The sequence below is a fragment of the Crassostrea angulata genome, chromosome 6 (assembly GCF_025612915.1).
Source record: "Crassostrea angulata isolate pt1a10 chromosome 6, ASM2561291v2, whole genome shotgun sequence".
Lineage (NCBI taxonomy): Eukaryota > Metazoa > Mollusca > Bivalvia > Ostreida > Ostreidae > Magallana > Magallana angulata.
In genome coordinates this window covers 28,606,148-28,633,456 of record NC_069116.1, presented here as the reverse complement: position 1 = coordinate 28,633,456, position 27,309 = coordinate 28,606,148, and the positions used below count along the sequence as shown (strand labels likewise).

At 33.9% G+C, this 27,309-nt stretch overlaps 2 protein-coding genes across 5 annotated transcripts in view; one reads left to right on the top strand and one right to left on the bottom strand.

Annotated features, from left to right (window-relative positions):
• Positions 1–274: 274 nt before the first annotated feature.
• Positions 275–20,917, top strand: LOC128190676 (zinc finger CCHC domain-containing protein 2-like). Of its 2 annotated transcripts, none has more exons than XM_052862807.1 (14): positions 275–953; positions 6,147–6,204; positions 7,580–7,638; positions 8,071–8,142; positions 9,038–9,113; positions 9,627–9,675; positions 9,886–10,019; positions 10,608–10,670; positions 13,807–13,867; positions 14,397–14,553; positions 15,022–15,104; positions 15,331–15,593; positions 15,879–16,973; positions 17,184–20,917. In XM_052862807.1, exons 1-14 carry the CDS (start codon positions 453–455, stop codon positions 17,216–17,218), a joined length of 2,706 nt encoding a protein of 901 aa, XP_052718767.1. In that variant the 5' UTR covers positions 275–452; the 3' UTR covers positions 17,219–20,917. The 2 variants fall into 2 exon arrangements, with proteins under 2 accessions (XP_052718767.1, XP_052718768.1); XM_052862808.1 differs by having other exon boundaries at positions 277–953; positions 13,810–13,867.
• A 1,171-nt stretch (positions 20,918–22,088) lies between these two features.
• LOC128190675 (NEDD4-like E3 ubiquitin-protein ligase WWP1) overlaps positions 22,089–27,309 on the bottom strand; it is a 29,038-nt gene continuing 23,817 nt past the window's right edge. For all 3 annotated transcript variants that reach the window (XM_052862804.1, XM_052862805.1, XM_052862806.1), the window contains 9 exons: positions 27,130–27,283; positions 26,814–26,902; positions 26,220–26,379; positions 25,922–26,055; positions 25,452–25,592; positions 24,999–25,119; positions 24,704–24,808; positions 24,402–24,498; positions 22,089–24,176 (listed from right to left, as the gene is read on the bottom strand). In XM_052862804.1, coding sequence (XP_052718764.1) covers positions 24,004–24,176; positions 24,402–24,498; positions 24,704–24,808; positions 24,999–25,119; positions 25,452–25,592; positions 25,922–26,055; positions 26,220–26,379; positions 26,814–26,902; positions 27,130–27,283 — 1,174 coding nt within the window. In that variant the 3' untranslated portion in view covers positions 22,089–24,003. The remainder of the gene's footprint in view (positions 24,177–24,401; positions 24,499–24,703; positions 24,809–24,998; positions 25,120–25,451; positions 25,593–25,921; positions 26,056–26,219; positions 26,380–26,813; positions 26,903–27,129; positions 27,284–27,309) is intronic.

The window sequence follows — 27,309 nt, the reverse complement described above, 5'->3', positions numbered from 1 at the left end:
AATTAAGAGTTATATTAGATTCAAGGGGTCGCAAAGACATGTATAAACTAACCATTACTTTGTACCAGTACATACGCCCCTGGTAGAAAAGTGAATTTTGTATGTAAATATTACTGTTGTGGCGCACCATACTTACGTAACCGTAAGTAAGTTTTGTTGTGTAATTTTTGCAAGTAAAAAAATAATGATTATTTCATTCTATATATGAAATTATGTAGATTCGTAAGAGATCAAATGCTTTCACCAAGAAAAAAGCCCTGAAAAGTTAGAAAAACTGAGTATGAGTTACGGACTTGTAAACTATAAGGATTCTGATTGGCTACTATAGAAATGCCCGGATGGCTCCATATCCATGTTTTTAGGAAAGTGAAGTGCAATGGAGAATGTTTCTAGGTCCTGATATTGATTGACGATTGCATTTTTCCGAAGGGAAAAGTGTACCTTTTTCTAATATGATTGGTAAAGACCTTGATGAGCTATGTTACGAATTTGGGACATTGAGCCCTCACCAAAGAATCGACGTTCTAAGTGGATTGCTTGAAATGTGTTTAGGCCCTGAGCTTCGATTTATCGGGTCTGTGGTCGTCGATTTGTGTAAAAAAGATTATATTTATCTCAGGGAACAGGAAAATAAAGCGAATAAACCAGAAGAACTAACATCTTTAAAACAGAATCCGACAGACATAAAAAATTTACAACAAACTATGGCGTTGAACTTGGCCTTGTTGCATACTGACAACACTCACTGTGCGAGTATTGTTTTCGATATCTTGGAAAATAATATGAAACAAGCCTTCTCGATAACGACGGCTACCGAAAAAGAAAGTGTGGATATAATACTGTTAGTGCTGACGATGGCAATGAGACATCCAGCCTTCACGTTTTACCAACGAACTGAACTGTATAAATATTACATGTGTGTTAAGAAGCAGTTGGAGAGTGTTTTGTGCAAGGTAAGGAACCGGAGTGACAGAGGTAGTATCACGTTACAGCAGAAAATGGCGGAGTCTGCTGCCTGCCATCCCCCCTGATGCTGTGTTTACTCTTGTATATATGTTTGCAATACCAACATGTTACTATGGATTCTACAAATGCCGATTATATGCTGATATATAGTGTTGATATGTCCCAAGCACGCTGTCCTAGATAAATCAATGTACAGATTGTTTTCTGTACGGGCTGTTAGCTGTTGATGTAGAAATTAGTTTTTATTTCATGGAACCTTTATTATTAGTTATAGTAGCTTTAAGGAGACAAGAATTGTATCTGGGTAATGAAGACAGGAAGATGTACAAGCTGTCGTTTTCCTTTTTAAATGGTGTAGATGGGTGAAAAAGGGGGTGGGTGTGTAGTGAAAAATGATTGCATTCTTTGTATAAGATCACTGTTTTTAAAAAGGAGAGGTTGTTTTGTTAATCATCAGTGGATTTATTACACAATTAAAATTTGATCATTCATTAGAATGAATTTACGCATTTAGTTTCACAGTGAGGTAATATTACAAATCCTGTGCCATAAAAAACCGGTATAGATTTACGATTGTATAAAAACATTAATCAGTGCTATTAATATTTCCCTATTGATCCAAATACACATTTTAAAAATGAAAAGTAGTTTATTCATATACCCAAAAGAATTGTATGCTCTCGCTATTGCACAGTTTGAGAAGAAGGTTATCATCTAGTTTAAATAGTTTGTCAATTACCCTCAAAGTCCATTCAGTGAATAAATTGCGGCAAACCTGTCTCATTTGAAAATTATATACAACATCGTTGACGTTTGAACAACTGCCTGTCTTCACTGCAATTTTTTTGCAGATAAAATGAATTAATTTTTATCTGAAATAAAAGTCGGAGTTTTCCAGTTTTACACGGAATATTGGAAATGTATTGCTAAATGGAATGGGGAACATGTAATATAGTAGTCTTTAAATGTCTATCATTTAACATCATTACATACTATTAATAGCCCAGAATTAGATCACTTGTGCCACTCGTGTAAGATTTGGGAAAAGAATCAAAACCTGTGAAATTCAAGGTACCTGACAACTTTACCCTGAGGGTTATGGAAAAAAGGCCACTTTCATGTTTTCAAATTTTATCTCTAATCCCAGGGCATCTATATAAATTAACAATGTGCATTATATCTGTACTATTAGTAAAAGAAAGAGTGCATTTTGTTTAAGAAATGAAGTTATGATCTTCAGGCAGAAGGTTACCCTTTTCGAAAATTAAAATCTATAAAATTTGCATGGTAAAATTACTGAAAATATGGCCCCCCACCACCCACCTGGATAAAAAATTCTGGATCCACATCTGTGATCTTTTGAGACAATAGTTGGCATACTATGTAGATTAAGATAAAAGCATCAATTTTAATTGTACCTGTCAAATTTTACAAATATTTAGGTGGATTTCCAATAAGCTTTCTTGGAATTTTAATCATTTGTCATTTTGAAAACGTTAAGTCAAAGTGCCCTAAAGGCCAATTGATAAAAAGTTTATTTTTCTCCTGTAAAACACCATATGTTCATTTTTTGGGGGAAAACACAGAGAAATGAAGTTATTTTTTTTTTGGGGGGGGGGGGGACACAGAGAAATGAAGTCATACATATATTCATAACATAGTGACCCTGTTGAAAGTTTCTGCCCCACCCCCTCTCACCCTCAAAAAATTATTACTGCCTCCCTGCCCCACTCGGCCCAGTAGCAACTATTACTTTTATAAGTTTTATTCTTATTATAAATCTATAATGCATATTAATAATGAGTTAAAAAGACATATAAATAATTAAATATCGACACAATTATTAAAGGTTTGTGGCTTTGAAAATCTAATACACCAAACCAACCTTGCCAAGGTCTTCAGACCATTTACTGTAGCTTTGTATGAGGACTTGTTTAAATAGAATCTAAAATTACATGTGTGCTTGTTCTTAGCCAGATTATCAGAAGATGTACATGAAAGATATGTAGGAATTTCAATGTCAATTGACATGCGGCTTTTGATAAAGGCATCAGCATCAAGTTGTAACTAAGTCTTAACTTCATGAGAATGTGCTGACAGTGACCTAGATCCCCTCTTGAAAATCACCCACATGCTCATCATTCATGATTATTCAATGTCATTTTAATATGCAGTGAATTGGTAGTTTTCAAGAACTGATGACTTAACCTCAGATTGTTTTCCCAAAGGGTTTTAACATTGGAAACATCAGAGAGAAAAACAGCCTGTGATTTGTAAATAAACTGACCCAGATTGATGCACTAGTTAACACACACAGACACAGCATTGATCATATAGCATTACACTGGTAAACTGGTACTGTTTTCTTAGAGGAACGGAATAATCAGACTACACATGCATTAAATTATTACTCTGTTTTCTTACACTCTTCTTCCCATTGATCAAAAGGGGGAAACCTGTTTAGATTAGAGAGGGGGCTACTAAGATAGAAACTAAAGAAAATAGAATTTCACTCATATCCTTCAGTGTTCACTTTCTAACATACACTAATCTATTTTACTATATAGTACATGTATATACCGTTTAAGGCCATAGCACTCGCCAATGTTTGTGAACCACAAAACACTGTAACAGGTTTGGAATATTTCTCTGCTCATTCATCATCACAATATGTCATCTCTTTAGCATCGGCTCCTTTTTGATTGGCTTATCAACTGAACTCCTTTTGATTGGCGTTTATTTTGGCTGAAAAATACAAGTAATTTGGGATAAAGATATATATATCTAACATATTACCTGGGTTAGTTTTTAAAGAGCCTGAGGTATCACAAATGCTTGTTATTATCATATATGGGTTTTCATTACAAACTCTAAAGTTATCAGGAGAAATGTAGAGGATTGTAGGAAGTGATATGGATGAAATTGTTTTATAATATACCCAGTAATACATGTATTTATTTTTTTTTTAATTCAAAAGTGTGAATATGAGGATAAAATCACAAGCACCTGAAAGAGAAGTCAAGTGCAATATCTCATGACTGTTTATAAACTCTCTGTGGTTCAACATTATAGTAGGTAAGTGCATGCAACAGAGATTGTGTTAGTAAGAAGACAAATTCAGATCATATCATTGCCGCAACACAACAAGGTCCTTGAAAACCACAATTACTGTTTGCGTATCACTGGCTTCACATTCACAGAGAGAGGCGAGGACATTGACCCCTCAGGGCTCGTAAAGGGGAGACTGGGGAACCATTGATTGCACGATTGATGCAATGTCCATCCAAACAGCTCAGAATTCATTATTGATGTCCAGATTGAAAAAGTATTTTGAGTATTATTCAGAAATATTCAAGGATTTAGAATTCATTCACGTAGTATTTTAGCTTCTAAACCCTTCATTATTACAAGAAAAGATGAAATGAATGGTTTTTTTTTTTTAATGAAAGAGAAATTATCCATTTGCTATGCTGCAGTAGTAAATGTGTACAAGTATTGTTTGCAAATTGATAGTACTTGAAACAATCAACAGAGTACATGTGTATCATTTTTAATGGGTTTAATTGACTGTCCTTAGTTCAGTGTTTGTATTCTGATGGCTTCTTTTTTTCTGCCCACACATGCACCAGAATTGTTGAATTCATGGCAGTGCAAGAAGGGTATAACGATAATTAACTTGAATATTCATTTATACAACTAACATCAGCACATAAACTACACACATCTGACAGAAATAATACACTGTGAAATAGGAAATGGTGCATGCAAGAATGAGACACACTTACAATACATGTGTATTCAGAACAGATCATATGATAGCTATTTATAGATACGTGATACAGTTGTCTGTTGTTATATATGGCTTTTGTTACGATAAGAGATATAAAGATCATGTACATTTAGAGTAGCTTCTGTGTCAATTTAATTGCTGTTTTCATGGGCCCTTCTTCCCAGATTTTAAAGCAATTGATGCATGTACATTTCAAAATTAAATAAAAAAATCACTACAATATTTCTTGAAAATATTAGGGAAAGTATTAGTATATATAGATTTTGCTTGAAAAGTGCTTTTAAATGTAGAAAAAAGACTGTTGAGTTTGCTTGAAAGGGTCAGCCCAGTTTCAAGATCAAGTTTTAGCATCCTAGGAGCAAATCTCTTTTGCTTCGATTTTGTAAGTTGATAAGGTGTTAATTGAGATCTCAAATGCATATGGATACATGACAATAGATAGTACATGATTGTACATGTACCGGTTTATTGTATTGATTTTTTAATGCAAGATGTATCAGTATGTACCAACCCACCAGACATGTAGGAAGAAGTCTATATTAGGATCCCTTCTTAATGTTCTTGTCTTATCTGTGTAAATTATCGTATTATGTAAATTATCGTATTACTATATTCTCCATTTATTCCACCCAGACATATTCCTATAAACTTAAAGATAAGTAAGAACTAAAACGCACTGGTAAGAATACATTTATATTATAATTAATACTCAAATGTTGTACTGATAAGGAAAATTTAGTTATGTTTAAAATATTGACTAATTTAAATGTCTCTAAATTACTGATGTATTGTTATACCGGTATGTCTGTCTTGACCTGGATTTTTTTTGCTTTCTCTAAGGGTTTGGTGCATTAAATGATGAAAAAATGGTACTTTTATATCATTTCATAAATGACAGTTTAGACAAGAATTAAGATACCAAATCACCTGGCAACAGGAAACTTGTTCTCATTAATCATTATAAACTTACCGAACATTAATATGGTAGGCCTTTTTGAGTTTGACTGTATCATTAAAGTAAAGATGCATTGATGTGCAATTCTTAGAGACTGATTCTTGTTGGGTAATTTATTTGAAAGTTTTTTTTCTCTTGTTTTGAATTTTAAAATTAATCAGAAGTGAGATTTATTAGTAAATCATTCAATCCCAGGGTCCCATTCTAACTAGGTTTAATTCTCCTTTGAACCCAAAACATGACACTGTTCAGCAACCTCGAATGACCTTTAAGGTCACCTGAGTTACTCAGTGTGACCTTATTTGATCCATCTTCAGTCTATCACTAGTTCACTTCAAACACTTAAGAATAGATGCTTTGTATTGCATGTTACAGTATTGCATACCCTTAAGCTTAATTTAATGTTGATGTCAAATACTTTCTCTTTCGTTACAGGTTGATAGTGAAACGCGCCAAGAGATGCACACAGAACCAAGGTTTAACCAGGAAGCAGGTAAAAAAAGCATTTTATTATTACCTCATCAATGACCTGTACATGTATGTAAAGTGTTTTGTGTTTACTTGTATACCTACATGTACATATACAGCATTCTATTGGATAGCATTTTCTCATGCTGGAGTTTATTAATGTATGAGAATGACTTGTTGACTTTTGATGTAAGGTAGCTGATATATCTTGCTGGTGGAAAGAAGATTATCAGAATATTTTTTAATACGTTGGTGATATGAAAAGTTAATATCTTTGGTAGTTCATGTAGGGAATGCAGGTAGTTGGCATTGCTGAAAATATACACATTACTTACTTACACATAACAAGCATAGAGGGGTCACATATTTTTTCTGCAATGGTTAATGTAACTGACTAACTGTCATAGTTCATTAGAGCAAGTAAAGAACAAACTTTTCTGTTTATATTTACATCCCTCTTTGAATCTCTCTTAGATAATTCACGTGAAGTGAGTTTAGTCTTAAAAGGAAGGTAGTATCAGTGATGAAAAAGTTAAATAAGAGGAAGATCGAGCTAAAAAGTATGTTGTCAAATTTGTAGAGTCTGTCAATTTTTATACTGATAAAATATGAATTTTGAATGGAACCAAAAATAATCAATGAAAATTAAAGGCATATGAAGTAATCATTATTTATTATAGGTATTTTAAATAAAAATGAACAGTTCTTAAAGGAAGTCTTTTTTAATCAGTTTTTAACAAACATCCTATAGGCAAAAGTTTATTTTGCAGTTTGGTGATTCAGTGTTCATACACAAAATACACTTGAAAACTGGTTAGATCTAGCTGTAGCTTTATGTATTGATTAGTGACTGCTGGTCAGTTTTCATATGAAAGGGAAAAAAATTCTCAATTGATGTACCTGTTATGTATATTGACATACCTAATTTAATCTTTTATTATCAGATCGTACTTTCTACTCATTCTCACTAGCGCGTTAATATCATAACACATAATTTTTCAGGTACATTTGAATTTTGATATCAGAGAGACTGTTTTTTATTGTTGAGGTTTTTCATTTGTGTGAACAAGTAAATGAATATTTTAAAAAGACTAAACTATTAAAATAAGAAATTTCACATGTTTGCATTGATTTTTGGTCCTATGAATTTGTGAATTAACTTTTTATGATTATTGATTTAAGTCAACATAAGATTGGTTTAATTTATAACATTGTGAGGTTTTATGGTCACTCTTTTCCCTCATATATTGTTCTGATAAGGCAGTAAAATATGACATACAATATAGGGGGAAAATAAATGATATCTCTCTCCGTTCCAGGAAATGTCTCTTATTTGAATTCTATTTTTTTGCGATGGTGAGTTATAAAGTACGGTAATTGTGGCATATCTTTACTTTCAGAACATATATGTAACCTAGATGTGGTAAAAGCAGAAAGAAAGCGGGAGTATAAAATACAGGTAGGTAATTGCACTGTTGTTTCCACCTTTCAGGTGTCCTAGACAGGTGACAACTGGGCTGATTAGAATATTGGTCAGGAAAGGTACAGGGGTCAATGTTAGATTAACATGACTCCTGAAATGACAGAACTGTTTGAGTCACCATCTTATACAACCATAAATGGATTAATAGCCATGGCTCTACCAATATTAACAGTACATAATTAAGACAGACTATATTGCCACAACAGAGCGTGATAGAAATGAAATTTTCATCACATAAACAGTCCACAATTATTAAAGATGTGTGGAGTTGTTTGTATCATCACGTGAATTTACATACCAGGATTGCAAGGTTGAAGTGGCTAAGAAACTCGAAGACCAACTCATGATCTCCGGAACATTTAAAAAAAGTAGTTGAAAGCATAATGAGAGTCTGTTTTCTTTTTGTAGGTCACATGGCAAAACAACATGAAAACAGAGGTGCTTAAAACCTATCAGGATTTTAAGGAATTTCATTCAAAGGTAAAAAAAAAAAAAATCTCAGACAGTTAATTGTTTTCTTAATTACCTTTCGCTGCCCCATAGAATCTTCCCAGGAGATAGTTGATAATCTGCACTGTTACGTGTTTCTACTGATAAATGAGACAGTTGTTTTGATTAGAGTTTTTACACTCTTTGTTCAGTTTATTACTCTTGTTAAGTTTCTGTGGTTGAAGACAGAAGGGTATTGTAGTACATGTATTAACATAACATTAAACAACAGACATTTTTTTTCTTTAGTTCAGAAGTTTTAATCTGTTTTGTTAAATGATGATGTTACTGAATAATGACAAGGCAGCTTTTTAAAAAACCCAATAAACCCTGAATTTTTCTTTCATGGTAGAAAATTTTTGCTATCAGACTTTGTTGTCATTAGCATCAACAGAGACCAAATTTTCTAAACCTTTTAAAATTTTTATGCTGCAAACCATTTGAACAAATACAAATGACACTTGACCAGGATTGAAAGATTTTGGTTTAGAAATTAAAGTTTGGATTGGTCTTGTCAGACTCCAGTGAAAGTTCCAATCAAAGTAAAATTTAAAACATCGAGCCTTAGTCATACGGTAGCTGAATCAAATTCCATCCTACACAGGATATAGGTATTGAAGGGTAGGGAATTATTGATTGATTGATTGTAGATACAGACCCTGAAACGTGCTATTACATCAGTTGCATGGTTTGGTTCTGTATGTTTTTTGAATGGTTTGGTTCAAAAAACAGTATATACAGTTCTTTTCTTGCACGGAACGGTACGGTTCACTTTAGAGGTGTAGTAGCATGATTCAGGGTCTGTACTTAGATGTAGATGAAAATGATAAGTACCGGTAGTTAAATCCAATTTTCTTCTTGCTCAAGTCCTTTCGATTTTTTCCAGCTTGTGAAGCAGTTTCCAGAAGAAGCCGATTTACCAAGACAGGATAGGAAGCTGCCGTTTTTCTCAGGAAACCCAGGTACAATGTTTACATCACTTCTTCAGTCCAGTGCACAGTGCTCAAGTAGCACTCTATAAATTTTTATGAAATAGTTAATTAATAAGGGTATCGATCGGCGTGGATTCTCTCCAGTTTTTAATCCTTTTAAGAGACTGCTAAATCAATATTTCAAATCAGTCAGGAGGAACAAAATTGTTCATGCATGTATTGTACAAATGTTGAATAGTTCATTTCAATTACAACATGAACTATTACTTAAGAATTAAGACATTAACAGGAAAATCAATGTTCTTTTATTTTTGGAGATATTTTGAATCATGAGCATTGATAGGTAGCTACTGAATTGAAAAATTGTGTCCTATTTCGGTATTTATTCCAACTACAAGTACCGAAAGAAAGGCGAATAATAAGCTCAGGTCATTAGCAAGTGCTTCTGAATGTTTTAGACATATGATTGAATTTGAAATGCTTGTACTACTATAGGGTAGATATCAATAGGCTTTTAACTAACTTGTTCTGATGTTGCAATAGGTACAAATGTCACAAAAGAAGATGAGCAGACCATAGCTCAATACACCAAGTGAGTCTTTGGACATTTAAATTTTTTTTTGAAATATGCATTGAAGAAAAAAAAATAAGGAATGGAGAATTAAGCATTGAAAACCCGTACCAATGTTTAAATCTCCTTGCTATTTTATCTATTTAAAGATTTAATATTCCGTCCACAAAAAAGGAATTTAAGATTTGATAATTGTTAACTTGTTTTGAAATGTTCTTTATGGTTTAACAGACATCTTCTGCAAATGCCAAAGCCAATTCTGGATAGTGAACTTGTAGTCAATTTCTTCAGAGGAGAGAATAATGCTAACAAGTCTTTAAATGCAAAGTCATCTACCCCAGTGAATGCTACTACCGTCTCAAAAGGTCAGTTTCTAACTGTTAAAATGAATTAATATTGTAGATTCCTTATTTTACGCGAGTACATAATTCCGCAATTCAACGATTCTCCATCAAATCGCGAGAACATAAAATCGCGAATGCCAAAATTTTATCATAGTTCCATGTATAGTAGTTAACATGTGTCGGAATGTTAAAAGCAAGATTTTAGAATTCACGAGACGGGCTTCTCGCGATTTAACGCGGATATTTATTCCTCGCCTTTAATTAGGAATTTACAGTAGTACATGTACTTCATTTTAGTCCGACAGCCAAAGAAAATAACAATTTACACTAATGATAAAATGGTCATATAAATTAACATTCTAAATGAGTATGGAATTAAGAGTTGCACTGGAGTTGCTCAATTTGAAGTATTATCAGCCTTAGTTTGGTAACATTTGGAATTAAAAAAAAATGGGTCTACTGTCAAAAATTCCAATGTAATAGGACAAGACTAGGTAGGATTTTGATTTTATAAGAATGAGTTATTAACACAATGTACATTACGGAAGTGGTCGATATTAAGGTCAGTGTGAGAGGATTTTGATCGATTGATACTGCTTGTTCTTCCAGAAGCTGACACTGTGATAGGGTATCCACCAGTCCAAGTTGTGAACAGCCCCAACCCAGCTGATGGTCAGTAGCCCTCAAAAACTCCTCAATTCCGTTATTTTTATGGTTTTTAGCTCACCTGAGCTGAAAGCTCAAGTGAGCTATTCTGATCACATTTTGTCCGTCGTCCGTCTGTCCGTCTGTCTGTCCGTCCGTCTGTAAACTTTTTACATTTTGAACTTCTTCTCTAAAACCGCTTATCCAATTTCAACCAAATTTGGCACAAAGCATCCTTATGGGATGGCGAATATAAATTGCAGAAATAAAAGTACGATCTGTATTCAAAGCGGAGAAAATCTTGAAACTGTAGAAAAAGGGGGGTGCATTTTTAAAAATCTTCTTCTCAAGAACTACCGAGGCAAATTCAACGTAGTTTAGCATAAATTATCCTTATGGGAAGGAAAATATAAATTGCAAAAATTAAGGTCTAATTCAGTTTCAAATCTGAGTTATTACGAAAATAATGATAAAGGAAAGGCGTGTTTCAGCTTCGGTTCGGTTCGGCATCCGGTAAAATGGGTAGGCAAGACTTGGCCTGGTCAAAACAAAAGATTGGCAGTTATTAATCTGCCAATCTCATTAAAATTTTAGGATATTTGATGGACCAGTTATATTTGTATTCGCTGTAAATATTGCAGCAAAATAATGCGTATTTGGAATTGACGATTGCCGATCTACCCCGGCTTTTATTTTGCCACGGCCCGGGTTTGCATACCCATTTTACCAAGACTCGTATTCCATACTTCTAAAACGAGGTTCTTTGTTTAAAGCAGCCATGACATTATACGAAAAAGGGTCGATCTGACTATGATGAATTTGCTTGTTTATGCAACAGTTCGTGTATGAAGGGAAATTTTTGAAACATGCAAAATATATTGGTGCCGATTTTGTGAAGTAAATTGAGGCTAAATATTTCAATGCGTTGACAGATTTCACACATGACGTTGGTGTTAGCAAGGACTGATTTTCGTTTCGTATTCATTATTTATGCTTTGTAATTTAACCTGGGAACTCTCGTATTTCGTGATTTTTACGTATCAATTCAAACAGAGACTTCGGTAGATCAAACAGTTAACTCTTTACCTGCGCAAATTAAGCAAAATCTGATGTATCAAAAAAGTACTGAAATACAATTCATTCTATCGGTAATTCGGCATTATCTTTTGCGTAATGGTAGATTAATGCAATAGGTTTTGTTGAGATCGATGCTCGGAATTTTCTCGAGTTTATTCAGTTTAAATAGAGTTTGATATCGCTGAAGGAAATATGTAGGTATATATACATGTGTATATATGATTCATTTCGAAAAAATAAATTGTGTTCTTTATTTGTTATAGTGCATGCATGTTTCTTGCGTTTAATTGTTTACAACTTCTATTTACTAACCATATTTGAGTGTTAAGCTTCGAATTATAAGCAATTAAGATACAGAGATTTGCTCACAATTCTATGTTTGTACACAGATCTTAAAAACTAAAGATTAAAAGAGTAAAAAATTTGTCAATATTTATTAAGAAAATTTTCAAAGTCTGTTCTTCCAGAAACCAATTTTAACAACTTATTGTATTGTAAACTTAACCTTTTTTCGTCATTATTACTCCTACTGTACATGTGATCCTTGACTGTGTTTGTGTACATTTGTATAAACTGATTTTGAACCTTAAATACCAATGAACTGGTCTTGAGTGAATAAAAGAATTGAAAATCTTAGGCCATTCTTTTTTTCCATTTTAAATGCTGAATAGGAAATACCAAGTTAAAAATCTTAAGCTGAATGTAATAAAGTCATGTCAACAAAATATGACTCAAACCTAGGGAAACTGTGAGCTCTGTATCTTGCTTATAATTCTACGATTGACGCTGAAATTTTGGTTGAACATTAGAAATTCTATATGAATTAGAGTATGTTAAATACTTGTACAAAAAAAAATTAAAGAATGATATTCTGTATATACCTACTCTCTGGGGTCCCCTCATTATACAATAAATAATGTGAAATCTACATCAATTTTGATAGTTTTTCAGACACGAGTAAATAAAAACGACATCTTTAAAACAGTTTCCATAGTTTTGACACATTTCTGTTATGGGGATAAAATAATTATCGCTATTCCTAAGAAAATATCACAGCGGAAAATTATCCTGGTTTGTACGCGAGGTAAATAACAGTCATTTAATTATAATGGAAAACAAATTAAATTTTTGAATGTTTTAATTTGAGGAATTGAGCACATTGAGGTACAATTTTCTTCTTCACATCTATACATGAAGGATTTTTTAAATAAAATACAATAACTATTATATATTTTTTTTAAATACAATAACAAGTAAGTAGTTGATGAAACAAATGTACCTATATGCTCCCATATATTTTGATCGCTTTACAAAGTGTGTGTGTGTGTGGGGGGGGGGGGGGGGCAGAACGAAAATATAGGGAATTGGAAGTTAACAACTTAACAGTGTACCCCTACCAAATGTTTAGTTTTATATCTTGCGTAGGATTTTCTTATTCTGGTAAAAAATAGTATTTCATGAAGGTACAATGTCAAAGATTACGTGTATGCAAAAATAATTGTAAAATTCGAATACTTGACAATATTTATTTTTTGTTATTCTACCGAGGGACCATATAACACAATATCTTTTGAACGCCAATTGTTGCTCAGGTGAGCGATGTGGCCCCATGGGCCTCTTGTTTAAATAATTTTAAAAATATTGCAGAAAAATTTAAGAGATACATATTTTAAAGCTTTCTGTCCAAGGAAAAAATATGATGTTTGATATCTTTCTGTTTTGTTAACTATGATTTTATCAAGATTTGTTAGACATCAACTTTTATTAATTTGGTTTTGAAAAAGGGTTTTTGGAATCTATCAAATTGAAATTTTTGAAAACAGGTTTTATTAACAGGACCATCACAGTCCATGGATCTAAATTTTAAAGTTATATTTTACTTAACCTACATTATTAATGCATTGACTATTCATGAAACATCAATAATTTTTAATTTTGATGATAGAACTATAAAAAAAAAACTAAAGAATTTGATTGTTACAGCAATTTTATAACATGTTGAGCTTTGCATTGACATATCAAATTGTCATTTTTGAAATTACATTTACAATGCAATACAGTTTTAAAATAAATCATTTCTCTTTAGTAGAACCCCAGCCCATGCAATCTTTGGCTCCCTTTCCAGCCAGTTGTATTGTAACTCAAAGGTAAGTCTACCTTTACAGTAAGGTATAATTAACTCAAAGGTAAGTTTACCTTTACAATATGGTAAAATTAACTCAAAGGTAAATTAACCTTTATGGTTGGTAAAATTTACTCAAAGGTAAGTTTACCTTTAAGGTTTGGTAAAATTATATTTCCTAAAATCAAATTCATTTATATTGTCTGTGTGTCTGGTTCTACCCATACCTATTGAAATACTGTGGAATCATTAAAATTCGTGGTGGCTAAATTTTTGGTGGTATTGGTGGGTATAGCCCTTCCCCATGAATTTACATCCTCAATGAAAAAAAAATTAGAAAGAGTATTCTTTTTTACTAAAAAGTGAATACTGACGCACCCATGAAATTAAATCCCCATGAAAACGTAAAAAACCAACAATCCATGAAAATTGGCCCCCATGAATTTAAATGATTCCACAGTAAAGTATTTTACACCCTTTCTGTGTATTTCTTGGACAGTGCTATAGCAATATCTGGGGAACTACCAATATCTGGACGAATTATTTTGTTTCAGACTTCCTCCTTTCGTGTCTCCCAGTCATTCCCCTCAGTCTGTCAACTTAATGTCTCCCAGCAGCCGCTCAAACACCCCGGAGGAACAAGAAGGCACCAATCAGATCAAACAGGCCAATGTCAATCAGAACTGTATAGAGAAAGCCCCACCCATAAAAGTAAGTGAAGTAAATATTTTAATTTGTATATATAGATAGCAACTCATAGAAGTAAGCTCTGTCCCTAAAAGTAAGTATTTTCATTGTTTGTATAGAGAAAGCCCCACCCCTAAAAGTAAGAATTTTCATTGTTTATACACAGAAAGCCCCACCCCCCTAAAAGTAAGTATTTTCATTGTTTGTATAGAGAAAGCCCTGCCCCTAAAAGTAAGAATTTTCATTGTTTATACACAGAAAGCCCCACCCCCCTAAAAGTAAGTGGAGTAAATAGTTTAATTTGTATATATAGATAGCCACTCATAGAAGTAAGCTCTCTCCCTAAAAGTATATATGTAAGAGAAAAAAATGGCATTCGTTGTTCAGTTGAATAGAGAAAACCCTATCCCACATGAGCAATTATTGATATCATTGTCATATTTGTAATCAATTTGAAGTTTCTACATATGATGTCATGTTTATCAACTACAGCATTCGAGCATGGATGAAAATGGTTCTTTGGCTCTAACTCAAGAACAGGCAGCTAATGTGCGGTTAGGACTTGCATTAAAAAGGTACCCAATTTTTTAAAAATAAAGTAATAATATTATTTTGCTTATGATAATACCCAGGATCTATATACATGTACTGTTTTTATTTGTTGTTTTGTGCAGTTCATTTTATGTACGTGAGTGTTTTGGGTGCAAAAAAATTAAAAAACATGGAATTGAATGAATTAATTACAATTTCACCAAAAAGGAAAGCAGCTTAAAAGAACACATTTTTCATTTTCAATTTCAGAGACAAACATAGCAACGGTTTGATAGACAGTTATCAGCAGATACCACAGATCTGGAATCCACAAATGATACAGCCACCATTCCAAACAATGCCCCACCCCCCAGTGCAAGTATTACAACCCCACCTACCAGCCAGCCAGACCTCGACGCGAGACAGCTCTCCCTCGGGCTCCGACTACTCTAGCCCGCTGCAGAGTCCTTCACTCAGAAAGAAAACTGTGATCGCTAAAGAGACGGACAGTTCCTCAGAGGAAAACGAGAAAGGTAGGTATTAGCAAGTTTATGGCAATAGTCGTTAAAATTTGACTTATATGATCTAGAATTGATATGATCCTTTGAATGGAAAAAAAATAAATAATATTTTCAAATTTACTAAAATTATGACAAAATTTTAAAAAAAATATTTTTTTGTTAATTACCGTAACCAAAATGTTGAATAAATGATTTGATTCTTGATATGAAAAATTTTAATTTGTTTGGTTTAAAATTGACTAAAACGACAAAGAAACGATTCAATGCTTTAAATGGAAGAACATTTTTTTTTTCCAGAAAAGACCCACCAGAATGGTTCACCACATTTACGTCGACTTCACAAGACAATGTCAGGGGATGGATATTGTCAGGAAGGGTATGAAGTAGGAGGCCTGGTCGCTTTGCCAGGAGGATATCAGTCCGACCCTTCCACGGGATATTACCCTGTGATAAACCCCCAACGCCCATTAAAGGCACAACCAGCACACACAAGCAAAGCAATCCCACCCAACAGCATCATTAATATGCCTGGAGACAGTCTTGGTTATGGAAAAAGGACCCAAGTTGCTAGCATCCCAATAGGAATGGCTCCATCGATTCCACGGTCCGATGCTTCCACAATGACCTCTTCATCTAATGTGACCTCAGTGACCACCCATTTGGACAACAGCGGGAAATCCCGCATCCAGTATCCGTACGCAATACGTCCCGTGAGTGGACACCGGACGTTTGTGTGCTCAGTGACTAATTCCACCTCTGTGACCATGTCAAATAGCAACAGCATCACTTCCTCACCCTCCGTCAACGGCTTAAAGCCCCAGATGACTCACTCTCTTTCTGAGACCTCCATCTCCAACGTCCACTCTCAGGAGCAGGCCCCGCATCCCTCAATGGGTCAGCCACAGACCATCCCCACCTCCACCCCCAATATGCAGCACCTGTCATCACCGGCACACTCGACATGCTCGAGTTGTGGATGTACAGGGAACTCAGGAACTTCTGCATCATATCCCTTACACTTCATACCTAGTCAGATGTTTCATAGCCAGCAATTATTTCCATGGACAACCGCTATGACACATTCGACCAATGGACTTATTCACCATCCGTTCATACCCCCATATCACTATCAGCCCTTCCAAAACTTGAATGGTGTAGCTCATCAGGAGTACCTGTTGAACAATCATCATCATAACTTTGTTCACACTCATGGTATTCCTCTAGCAGGCCCCACTGGAAATGCTCCAGGACCAATCATGAACCAGGGCCTGCAGAGAAGTAATAGTATTAAGGAACACAAGGAAAAACCAAGGGTAGTCTCCTGCTACAATTGTGGATCTCATGATCATTTAGGCCATGACTGTAGTGAAAACTCAATGGAATCTATTCTAGGTAAGTCAGCATACATACTTTTGTCTGTTTTGAGGTAATGTTTCCCATATTTTTATCTGTTAGTTTCTTTTTTCAAGAAGTAAAATCTTCTATTGACAAATACTCCTCTTTTAATGTGTGTTTTGTTCTATTTGGAATTTTCATATTAGTGTTTTTTATCACAGTTGCATAAATGGGAAATTATTACACTTTAAATTGCATCTTTTTTAGGTCATTATCACTTGAACTATGAACCGAAAGAGTGACGAGCAATGATATATTAAAGCAAAAATATAACTCATGTTTACAACGGGAGTGTCCATAGTGCAGCCTCTTAAAGGGCAGTGGAGTGTGGCAGTGTTGTTCCGCTTCACTGAACTTGCCAGTCATTTCTCTGATGTTTAGGATGGCACGAACTGTCTCTTGTACAACATACCAGAGAGGATAGATACAAATAACCACCCATTGCTCTTCTATAAAAAGAAAAAAAAACAGAGCATAGCAGACCTTCTGCATCTTGGAGATAGTGGAAGCAGCTGTTGGTGAAAGAATGGCAGATGGACAGCTAGACACAGGTGGCAATGCCATCTGATCTTTGACGTTGTGGTTCATTTTTTTTTTTTTTTTTTTTTGACACGACTTATGTCATTAAACTAAAAATTATATCTGTGCCCTTGATGAATATATTATTTTTAATGGAAATACTTTTGTACATTATAGGTCAAATGTTTTCCCCAACAGACAATACTTGTATCAGTGTTGGGTTGTAGAGTCTTTTAAATATGTTTAACTCATTTACTACCATTGTCTTAATTCAGTTACAAGACCCTTTTATGTGGCCCCCCCTCCCAAAAATCAATGATTGGTTCATGGTATGCATTTTTGTCCCATTATCTACACTTGGATATTTTTAACTTGAATACCATATTGCATAGTCATTTCTTATCGCTTGGCTTTAAGGTCAAAATAAAGTTTAGGTTCTTGGTCATTTTTAGAATTCAAGGTCAAAGGATCTTAATAGTTAGTAACAGTGACGAGCCATGTGGCCAAGCTGAGGGAGGTATTGGCTCTACCTGCTAATTACAAAACCAAACCTAGATTGAAGTTTAAATTTCTTTTTATTGAGGGACCTTGCAATGAAATGTATATTATTTGGGATAGGTCAATGAATTACACAATATTTCAATGATATTTTTTTCATACGTCATGATATATTAAAAAATGGCTGTTGTATGGTAATTCAGAAAAATGTGGTAAATTTAAGGAAAAGGTATTGTATGGATTTAGACACAATTTTTTTTTTTTTTTTATAAAATAAGAGTTCATTGATATCATTTATGCAGCTATTTGTATTCGAAATTTCTCTTGTGTGATCTCAAGGAAGTGGTTCTCATCAGAAAATTTCATCCCAGCTGTCCACCATCTCCAGATAGAATCATGTGCTGATAGATTCATGGACTTGCACACCACTTGGAGACTGGTATATGTTAAGATGCATGAAGTATCTATTTTTGATATCTTGTAAAATACACATTGATAGAGAGAGAGGACATAAGAACTTGCTCGAGTTTCTCAAAATGCATACATTTTCTGTAAATAATTTTATGTCATGTTGATTCATATAAACCATTGTATTAAACGGGATTTTTTTTTTAAATTCAATATTGTATAAGCATTGAGATTTTCTACATGATTATAACATGTTTGTACCATATAAGATTTGATAGTCATGCTTACTTTATTGTGCTTCTGAATGCATTTACATATGATTTTTATGTTGGTGTTGATTTTGTACGATTTGGAAGTTATTTCTGAATTTTCATTCTGACTAAATGATTTTTTTTAATTTTTTGCTCAATATTTGATCATTACATTGAACCAGGGCTATATAAACATTACTCATTTTTTGGGATTCTGTTAATAATGGTAGGTAGTAGAACTTTCCAAAAGTAAAATCACAGTAGACTGTAATATGTAAAATTAATAGCTGTATTTTTCTTGCAAAACTTTAATTTTATATAAATTTTATCCATATAAATACAATGTATATATTTAAGAAAAAAAAACCCAAACATCTACCGGTATATGAATTCAAGATCAGGGTAAATAATGAAATATACTGTAAACCAATTTTTATTCGTGGCGACTTTATTTCGCAATCAACTGTCAATAAACTGGTTCGCGACCAAGCCTTATCTAAACCTGTATTGTTATAAAAACTATAGACAAAGGATTGGTTCACAGCGAGAAATATTCGTGACGACAAGGCTCTCGCTAACCACGCAAAAAATTTCTCGCATGCGAATAAAAGTTGGTTTACAGTATCTGTAGAACAAAATATAAGTGAAGGGAAGTGCAAACTGCTTTGAAAGCTTTGCCCAATATTTTTGTCTACTGTAAGAATTTTAAGAAAGGTTTAATTAACATTTATTTGACAAATGTGAATTTTTGTTTGTAGTTTGACCTAATTTTTGTTGGTAAGAGAGTATAGAACAACTTAAATACAGTTTGAATGGATGTGTGTGTGTATGTATGTGTGTGTTTGCATTTGTTTGTTGTTATGATTACCACTTGTTTTACTTGTGATATGTTGCCATGGGTTACATGTTATTTATGGTGCTGTTCAGATTTGCACAAACTTTGTTACTTGAGCTGTGCCTGATTGGGAAGAAAGAAACGGAGCAATGACACCCTCTAATTCTTACCTCGGGCAAGTGTTGGCCTTTCGAAAGGCACGTGTACTTTTTGAGTTTTAGGGGCTGCAAGTCAGGTGGCATTTTACGTTGTCCTTATTTATTGTACAATATTTTATTTTGATCTTGTGATCTCATTTTATAGGCCATCTTGTTTCATTATTTGCATGAATGATGCTCTTTTTTTCTGTCACTATAGTACATTTTAATTATTCCATGTTTAAAGATTTAAAAAATTAACTTGCGTTAACAATGAAAAGACGGCAGATACCCTCACAGTAGAAATGTGCGAGAAAGACATGAGATCCTGTGTTACCTGTTTTGCTGCTATAGGTAGAATTGTGTAATGCTATTATTATAGTGCTATGTGTTTCATTGAAGAAATGGCAGACTACATCTCCCTGCTGTCGATTGGAACATCATCCGAGTGCATAGAGTTCGAATTAATTCTGCAGCACATCATCTTTATGTTTTATTGCTTATATTTATCATTGTTTTATAATGCCAAACAGAAGTGTTTTACACCTTAGGTTGAGCCAACAAACAAGGGGTTGTGTAAATATTCATTTTGACGAAAGTATCACTCGGATTGTGTTATGTAATGGTGCAAATAATTCCTTGATTCATCAGTGAACCATTTATACATGTATTTATAACTTGCAAGGTTACTTCATATTTGGTGTCAAAGAATTTTGAGAAAGTCATTTTTATGCTCTAAAAATATTTTCATGCATTGTTATTTTCTTGCTAATCTTTATTTTTAAATTTGGAGCAAGTTCTGCCAGATAAGTCTTATTTTTTTTTTTGCAGAGTTAGCCTTTACTTGTGAATTAATACTTGTGCCATTTCAATACCTAAGCAGTTTAATGAATATGTAAACTATATGGTTAGTAAAAAAAATAGAATTTTGTATTAAGACAAAATTTGAAATGAATTATGTGTCCATTTGATTAAGAAATGTGGAGTCCCATTGCCCTATTATAGATTGAGAATGTATATGTATTTAAATATGTAATGGGAATGGGTTTACGTCTGTTGTACATGTATAACCAAATTATACGCAACTTTCAAGACACATTACTTTCAGTGGAAATGGATATAGTGCAGAAAAACAGCAGAACATCAGCCCCAGCCCCCAATTCCTATTTCATCTTTTTTAATGTCATTGTTACATGCAGATTTTTCTTTTAATGCATTCATGTTAATATTAAATACTGATGAAAAAAAAAATAGGAAAAAATGAATATGTTAATAAAAATCATTAAAATTGGATTTGTGTTGGAATTTTATTTATTTATTAGATCATTTTCAGTTGCATGGAATTTCAAGTTCATAGGCATGGAACCCTGCATACTAGCTAGAATGTACAAGTATAGAATCCCATTTTCTTCCGATATATTTCATCAGGTACATGTGATACTATACGATTTAAAATGAATGTTCGAATATTTGTTTTTTGTGAAGTGTTAATTCCGATTTAATTCCCAAAATCACATGAAAGACGCCGCATCAATCTGCATGACGTCTTATAACAACGTGTTGGAGGCATGATTTGTCTTAATTTTTGTACTTGTCGATAGAAAATTGAATTATAAGGAATATAATAAAATGCAAATTATAAGGAATATAATCCAGTAAGTCCTAAATAGTACATTGGATGGAAAAATTTTAAAGGAAATTTGATAGCTACAGATGTAAACTGGGTTAGAGCAGTTGATATTTCTTATATGCCATGATTTCACTGATCATTCAGCCTAACCTGCCCCAACCACTTTTACTGGAAACCATAGAATATAATCCCCAAGAAACTTCAGTTGTGTACATGATTATGGTAAGTCGAAATGCAAGATAATTGTACACCCACCTTGCTCTTACAAGCAGTAAGCCTTCTTATTGATCCTTTGATGAAGCTAGGGGTAATAAAACATTTTGCTTTTCTTTTGTAGTAGTTGGAGCTACATGGACCGTGGATATCGGCCTGGGTAGCTCAGTGGTAGAGCTCCTGACTAGAGTTGCAGGGGTCCCGGGTTCGATTCCCGGTCCAGCCATATGTTTTCGTTGTATTAATATACTCATTCCTCCTTTCCTACTACAGATGGTGCCGTGGCCTTCCTTGTTCAGGCATATATATGTAAATAATAAGTCCTGACAAGGTGAACTTGTGTTGTGTCTTCAGGGTCGAAGACTATTTAAGGAGGGAGGAATGTAGTAGTTGGGGCTACATGTACCGTGGATATCGGCCTGGGTAGCTCAGTGGTAGAGCTCCTGACTAGAGTTACAAGGGTCCCCGGTTTGATTCCCGGTCCAGCCATATGTTTTCGTACTCATTCCTCCTTTCCTACTACACTTTATTAGGTAGCCCTTTCTCACCACAATCAAGAAAAACATGGAGATTTCCTGTTAAAATATTTCCTGACTAAATAACCATCAAATTACAGATAGATACAATCTCTGCATCATTTTATTTCAACAATCTTTTTTTTTAATCATAAAAACAATATAAAGTATACTATAAGAAGGTCAAATTGTTGGTAATTAAATCAAAGGGAAGCAAACACACGCCGAATTAAAAGGATTACTTATATTTCTGTATATGCATGATAATAACATCAATACTCGCAGTATAACCATATTCTCAAATACACCACGACCAACAACAAGATGGACTATTCTTGTGTCTATATAAACAGAAGTGTATTCGAGTGAGAAGATAATCAAGTGTTTCTATAACATGATAGATGGACATAGTAGCCTGCAATAAATAATACATATAAAATAATCTTTCTTTTTTTTTTTTTTACATCAATTATATCAATGAAAACAGACAATATTGCAATACAAATGATAACAACAAGGGACAACAAGATCTGATGCATTTGCAACAAGAATTGATTTTTCACACATTCAGAACACATACATGCCTTTTAATAAAAGAAAACTTGTTTTAGAACGATACATGGGCCTATGCCTCTGACTATTAGAAGGATATGTAATTTTTGAATATGATATACATTAAATTTTACAATGATTTACAGTATTTCAATTCAAATTGTCTGTGTAAGTCTTTGGGATTCTGCCAATTTCTGTGGTGGAAGACGCTAGCTATGTGAATTCTTACAAAGCTGACTGTTCCATAATATGAAAACCTCACTTAATCCTCAGATAAGCTGTGAACCATTGCAATACATAGAGAGAGAATGGAGTCCATGCATTATCTTCCGAGTACCAGGGTTAGATAACTTGTCTTTTATTATGAAAACAAAAACTCATTACAAATTAAAATAATTCACAAATTAATCTCTTAACTGGTGAAACAGAATGACTGTGTGAAAAAAAAATGTGGAATGAGTTGCTATATAGATAATGAATCCCTGCTCTAAATGGGGGTCAAGCGCCTAAAGAAAATACCCAGACACCACATGCACACAACATTGGGAAAGTTAAAATGCTGTTTTCTTACTAGCCTTGAGACTGCTGCATGTTAACCAGGGAATCCATCTGCGACAAATTGTTCCCACAAGAAACATACTGAACCAAACGTAACTTACAATTTTTTCAAAATGTACCTCAAAATACAAAAAGATAAATACATGTATATACTGGTAGCTATAGTGAAACTGTAACTGAATTTTCCCTTATAATTATGGTATCCATTTGAAGCCTATTTCAGTAAATTTACTTAACTCAATTCTTCTAAACTATCCCCCCCCCCCCCAATAAAAATCTGCAACACAAAGTCAATGACCAACTGCATGGTTTTTGACGTATCACAGACGATGCAGAGCATTTATAAAATGCTCCATTTGCAAATACATGTAAAAAGCGTAACTGCAGAGAGGAAAGTTCCCATTACTGCTGACAGGACAGTTTCCAGGCAAATCTTTGAGCAAAGCTCGAGCCTCACATATCAATATTTGTAATTTATACATCTGTATCATCTTACCCTCCTGTCCCCAATAATGTCTTGTCTTTGACGTAAGTCATAATGTACATTTCACATACTTCCTTATTCCGATTCACAGGAAAAAAGTTTTTTTCCAAAGCCACAAATATTCCACAAGTTTCATCAAACTAATTGCAGACATCACAATCATGATTCAAATAAAGTCCAAAAAAAAAAGTTGATAAACATTTTAAAATGAATATATAAACAAAAACGAAAATACCAAACAGAAACATGAAAATTTTCACAACAAATAACCATCTAAAAAGAATCTTGTTTTGTTTCTGTTGATAGAATTGAAAAGGGGGGATAAAGATCACAGAACATAATAAAGTCCAATATCAATGTGACCCGAGGCACACAGTCCAGGTCTGATCTGAAAGACTCTGCCACAAAGTCCCACAAACAGCTGCTGTTACTCCTGCCCGAAACCCTCTGTCTCTTCAATTGCCATCGTTAATTTTTCCACTAATTGTTCATAACTTCTATAAGGAGGTAAGTCTAGTCTATTGAAGCAGGTGTGACTCCTGGGAAGCCAGGTTTCCTTGCCCACTTTTTCTATACAAAATCTCTGTGGACCATTGCTCCCTGAAAATCAATGAGAAACCATTCTTCATTTACATGTATCTTAGGCATAATTATGTTTCTGTTTTCAAGTGGAAAACTCAGTACATGTAGTTTTTAATTATAAATGTACTGTAGTACTAGTATTTCTAATTGTTTAAAATTTACAGGTTTGTGGTGATATTGCTTAAAGATTTTTCTCTCGAAGAAAAGTAAATTGAATACAATTTCATGTACATGTATACATACCCATCAATTCTGCAAAACCCCCTACTGGGAGTCGACAAGTTCCAGTGACAAACTGTAATAGACGAATCTTCTTCTCGTTGTCAATTTCCCTCACAAACTGAAGTAAAAATACAATTTACAATTATATCAAAATTTCTTCAACTTTTGAGTATTTTTTTTTACTTGTCCTTTGTTGATGTCAGATTGAGAGATGCAAAGAAACATAAGATATAATGAAACTTTGCAGTGGAAAAATCCCCTACAAGGATTGAAAGCATTATTAAAATAAGTACATGTATAAGTCTGTTGATGTTAAGACTAACCTTCCAGAACCACATGACCTGTTTGGAGTTCCTCTGGTAATGCCTGTAAATCGTGTTCCTCTCCCAGTCATCCACATCCATTTCTTGCATACCACACAACATCAGCTGTTGAAAAAAAAATTACAGTTGTAAACTACATCTCTGATTTCAGCTTCTACATGCCTTACATTCAAATCATATATCAAATATCTTTGTCACACTGTATTTCTACAACCTGCACCCAAAATATCTTCTTCATCAGAGACAAATAGACAACCAATGGTGTAAGACAATAAGGTGATAAACATGTACATACCTCCAGCTCCCTCTCATCAAAGTACTGAAGCCACTGAAGCGGGACCACCTCACTGAAGCCGTCCAGGAAAGCCTTTGATTGCTCCTCCACCCCTCTTGAGAATCTCCAATTAGTCATCAAACTATAAAGAAAAAGACAACATCAGAAATCCTTGTTTGATCGCATTAACCTTAAAAAAAAATCTACATGCAAGTTCTGTAGACAAACTTTTACTTGTGTGCACGTACAATTCAGCAAGAATTGCAAGGGCCATCATCCTGTGAAAACTTACTTCCACCAACCAGTCATTCTATGTCTCTTTCATTCATTTACATAAAGCTTTATTGCAAATATTAATCGTCACAAACAGGTTCATCAGTGGTAATTAAAACTTCCAAAAAAGTCATCGCCAATTAAAATTGTTTGATGTACAATACATTTAGAGAATGACCTCCGACTTTGAAAAGCTCTTACTCGATGTATTCCTCCTTGTTTTCCTCTGTGACCTTGATTTCAGAGCCCCCCTCTTTCAGATCATGCTGCTCCACTTTCCCCAGGACTTCAAAGTCTGCGGTAAAGAACAACTCTAACCCACACTCCTCTATGTTGTTATCCCTGAAATCACAAATCATAAAATGCCATGCAGAAGAAAGGACATATGGGTACAGAAACAAGAAATTACAGATCAATTCAATAAATACAGCAGAAAATTGCACAAATGTAGTATAAATGTAATATCTAAAATTTAAGGTTAAAAAAGAAATAGAAAACATGAAATAAACATGCTATCACTGTACATTATATAAAATCCCTGATTTAAAAATTATAATTTGAATAAATTTCATGGCATAAACTGTAACTCAGAGATAATCTTCTAATTATTGACAAAATTTATTTGACTGAGTACCACATGGTCTTTTTATAATTTGTTTCTTTTCAATTACCTTATCCACACAAGGGAGTTGTAAAATTCAGGATCGATCGTTTCTATGTCCTTCAAGTACAATTTTTTGCTCAACATCCTCTTGTAGAAGGGCAGGGTAAAGCCGCTATCAATGAACTTTCCATGATAGAGTGCCTGAAATTCCATATCCTCTATTTAAAAATCATACAGAACTTACTTTTTCAAGATATATGTATATATTGGAAGCAAAACTTTATTTGAGATTGCTCGGCCCCCAGTCAATAAGAGTACCGGTACATGAGAGATTGACTGTGATATGTCCAGTACAGTGCCCTCACCATTGCAATGAATCTGCCGATGAACCGGAAGTACACGAGGTGGTCGGGATTGACGCTCGAGGCTGCGTTAATCTGCAGACAGTAGTTACTGGTACTGGCATATTCAAACAGGCAGTACATGGGATTGAGGACATCGTGAGACAGGTGGAAAAACCACTCCCTGAAGCACAGACATAAGGACATTATCCAAATGTGTAGGCACAAAACATCAAAAAGTCTTTTATTATGTACAGGTAATGAAGTACATGTATTGTCATGGGAATAATTGCCATAGAGTGCTAAAAACAAAGCCAAATTTGTGGTCATTTCAAAATTATCAACTTAATTATCTGTTATCACATGTACATGTCTACGCACATTTATATTATTTCTTTCTCAATTGATATTTGTTTGAATCCTTATACATGTATGTTTATTACCAGTATAATGTTACATAACAACACATTACCCTTTAAATAACTAATTCAGTGATTAATATATTAACTATATACTAAAAACATGCTAAATGTCCAGATGATTCATACAATCACCCTGCAAGACGTCATGTATCCAGTTAATACTACAATAAACCAATGAATCTGGTATCATAACTACCTTGCTACTCCACCATAATCTAAACCCTCTTCTCCCTTGAATATAATGTACAATCTCCGCCGCAAATCAAAGGGTTGCAGTCTCATAATCTGTCAATGGTAAAAATCAATTGCATGTGGGTTAAATTAAAATACACTATTGTAAAAATTATCAGATTACTTTTTTGGCCATTATATTTTTAAGTTTTAAACTCTACAGATAACATTTTAAAGTTTGACTGCAACACATTACTTACAGTACCAGTGCTTCAAATTAAAAAAACTTAATAAACAGAACATCTGCATTTTATACTGGAAAATATGAAATGAATCATTACTTGTTGAAACGAGTCTTCAAACAAATTGTCCCTCGACACTGTGATTTTTACATGACCTGGCAGGGCATTGGAGGTACAGAGGTATCGGAACTGTCCGAGTTTCCATCGGAAACTTCTCTCATACTGTAAAGGCACTCCATAGGCTCCTTTTGGTCTGAAAAGTAAGATCTTCTGTTGAGT

Excerpts from the sequence above, each read along its gene's own strand:
- LOC128190676 (XM_052862807.1), top strand. The coding sequence starts at position 453 with ATGATTGGTAAAGACCTTGATGAGCTATGTTACGAATTTGGGACATTG. Across the intron at positions 8,143-9,037 it reads TTAAGGAATTTCATTCAAAG|CTTGTGAAGCAGTTTCCAGA; the intron begins GTAAAAAAAAAA and ends GATTTTTTCCAG. Across the intron at positions 13,868-14,396 it reads AGTTGTATTGTAACTCAAAG|ACTTCCTCCTTTCGTGTCTC; the intron begins GTAAGTCTACCT and ends ATTTTGTTTCAG.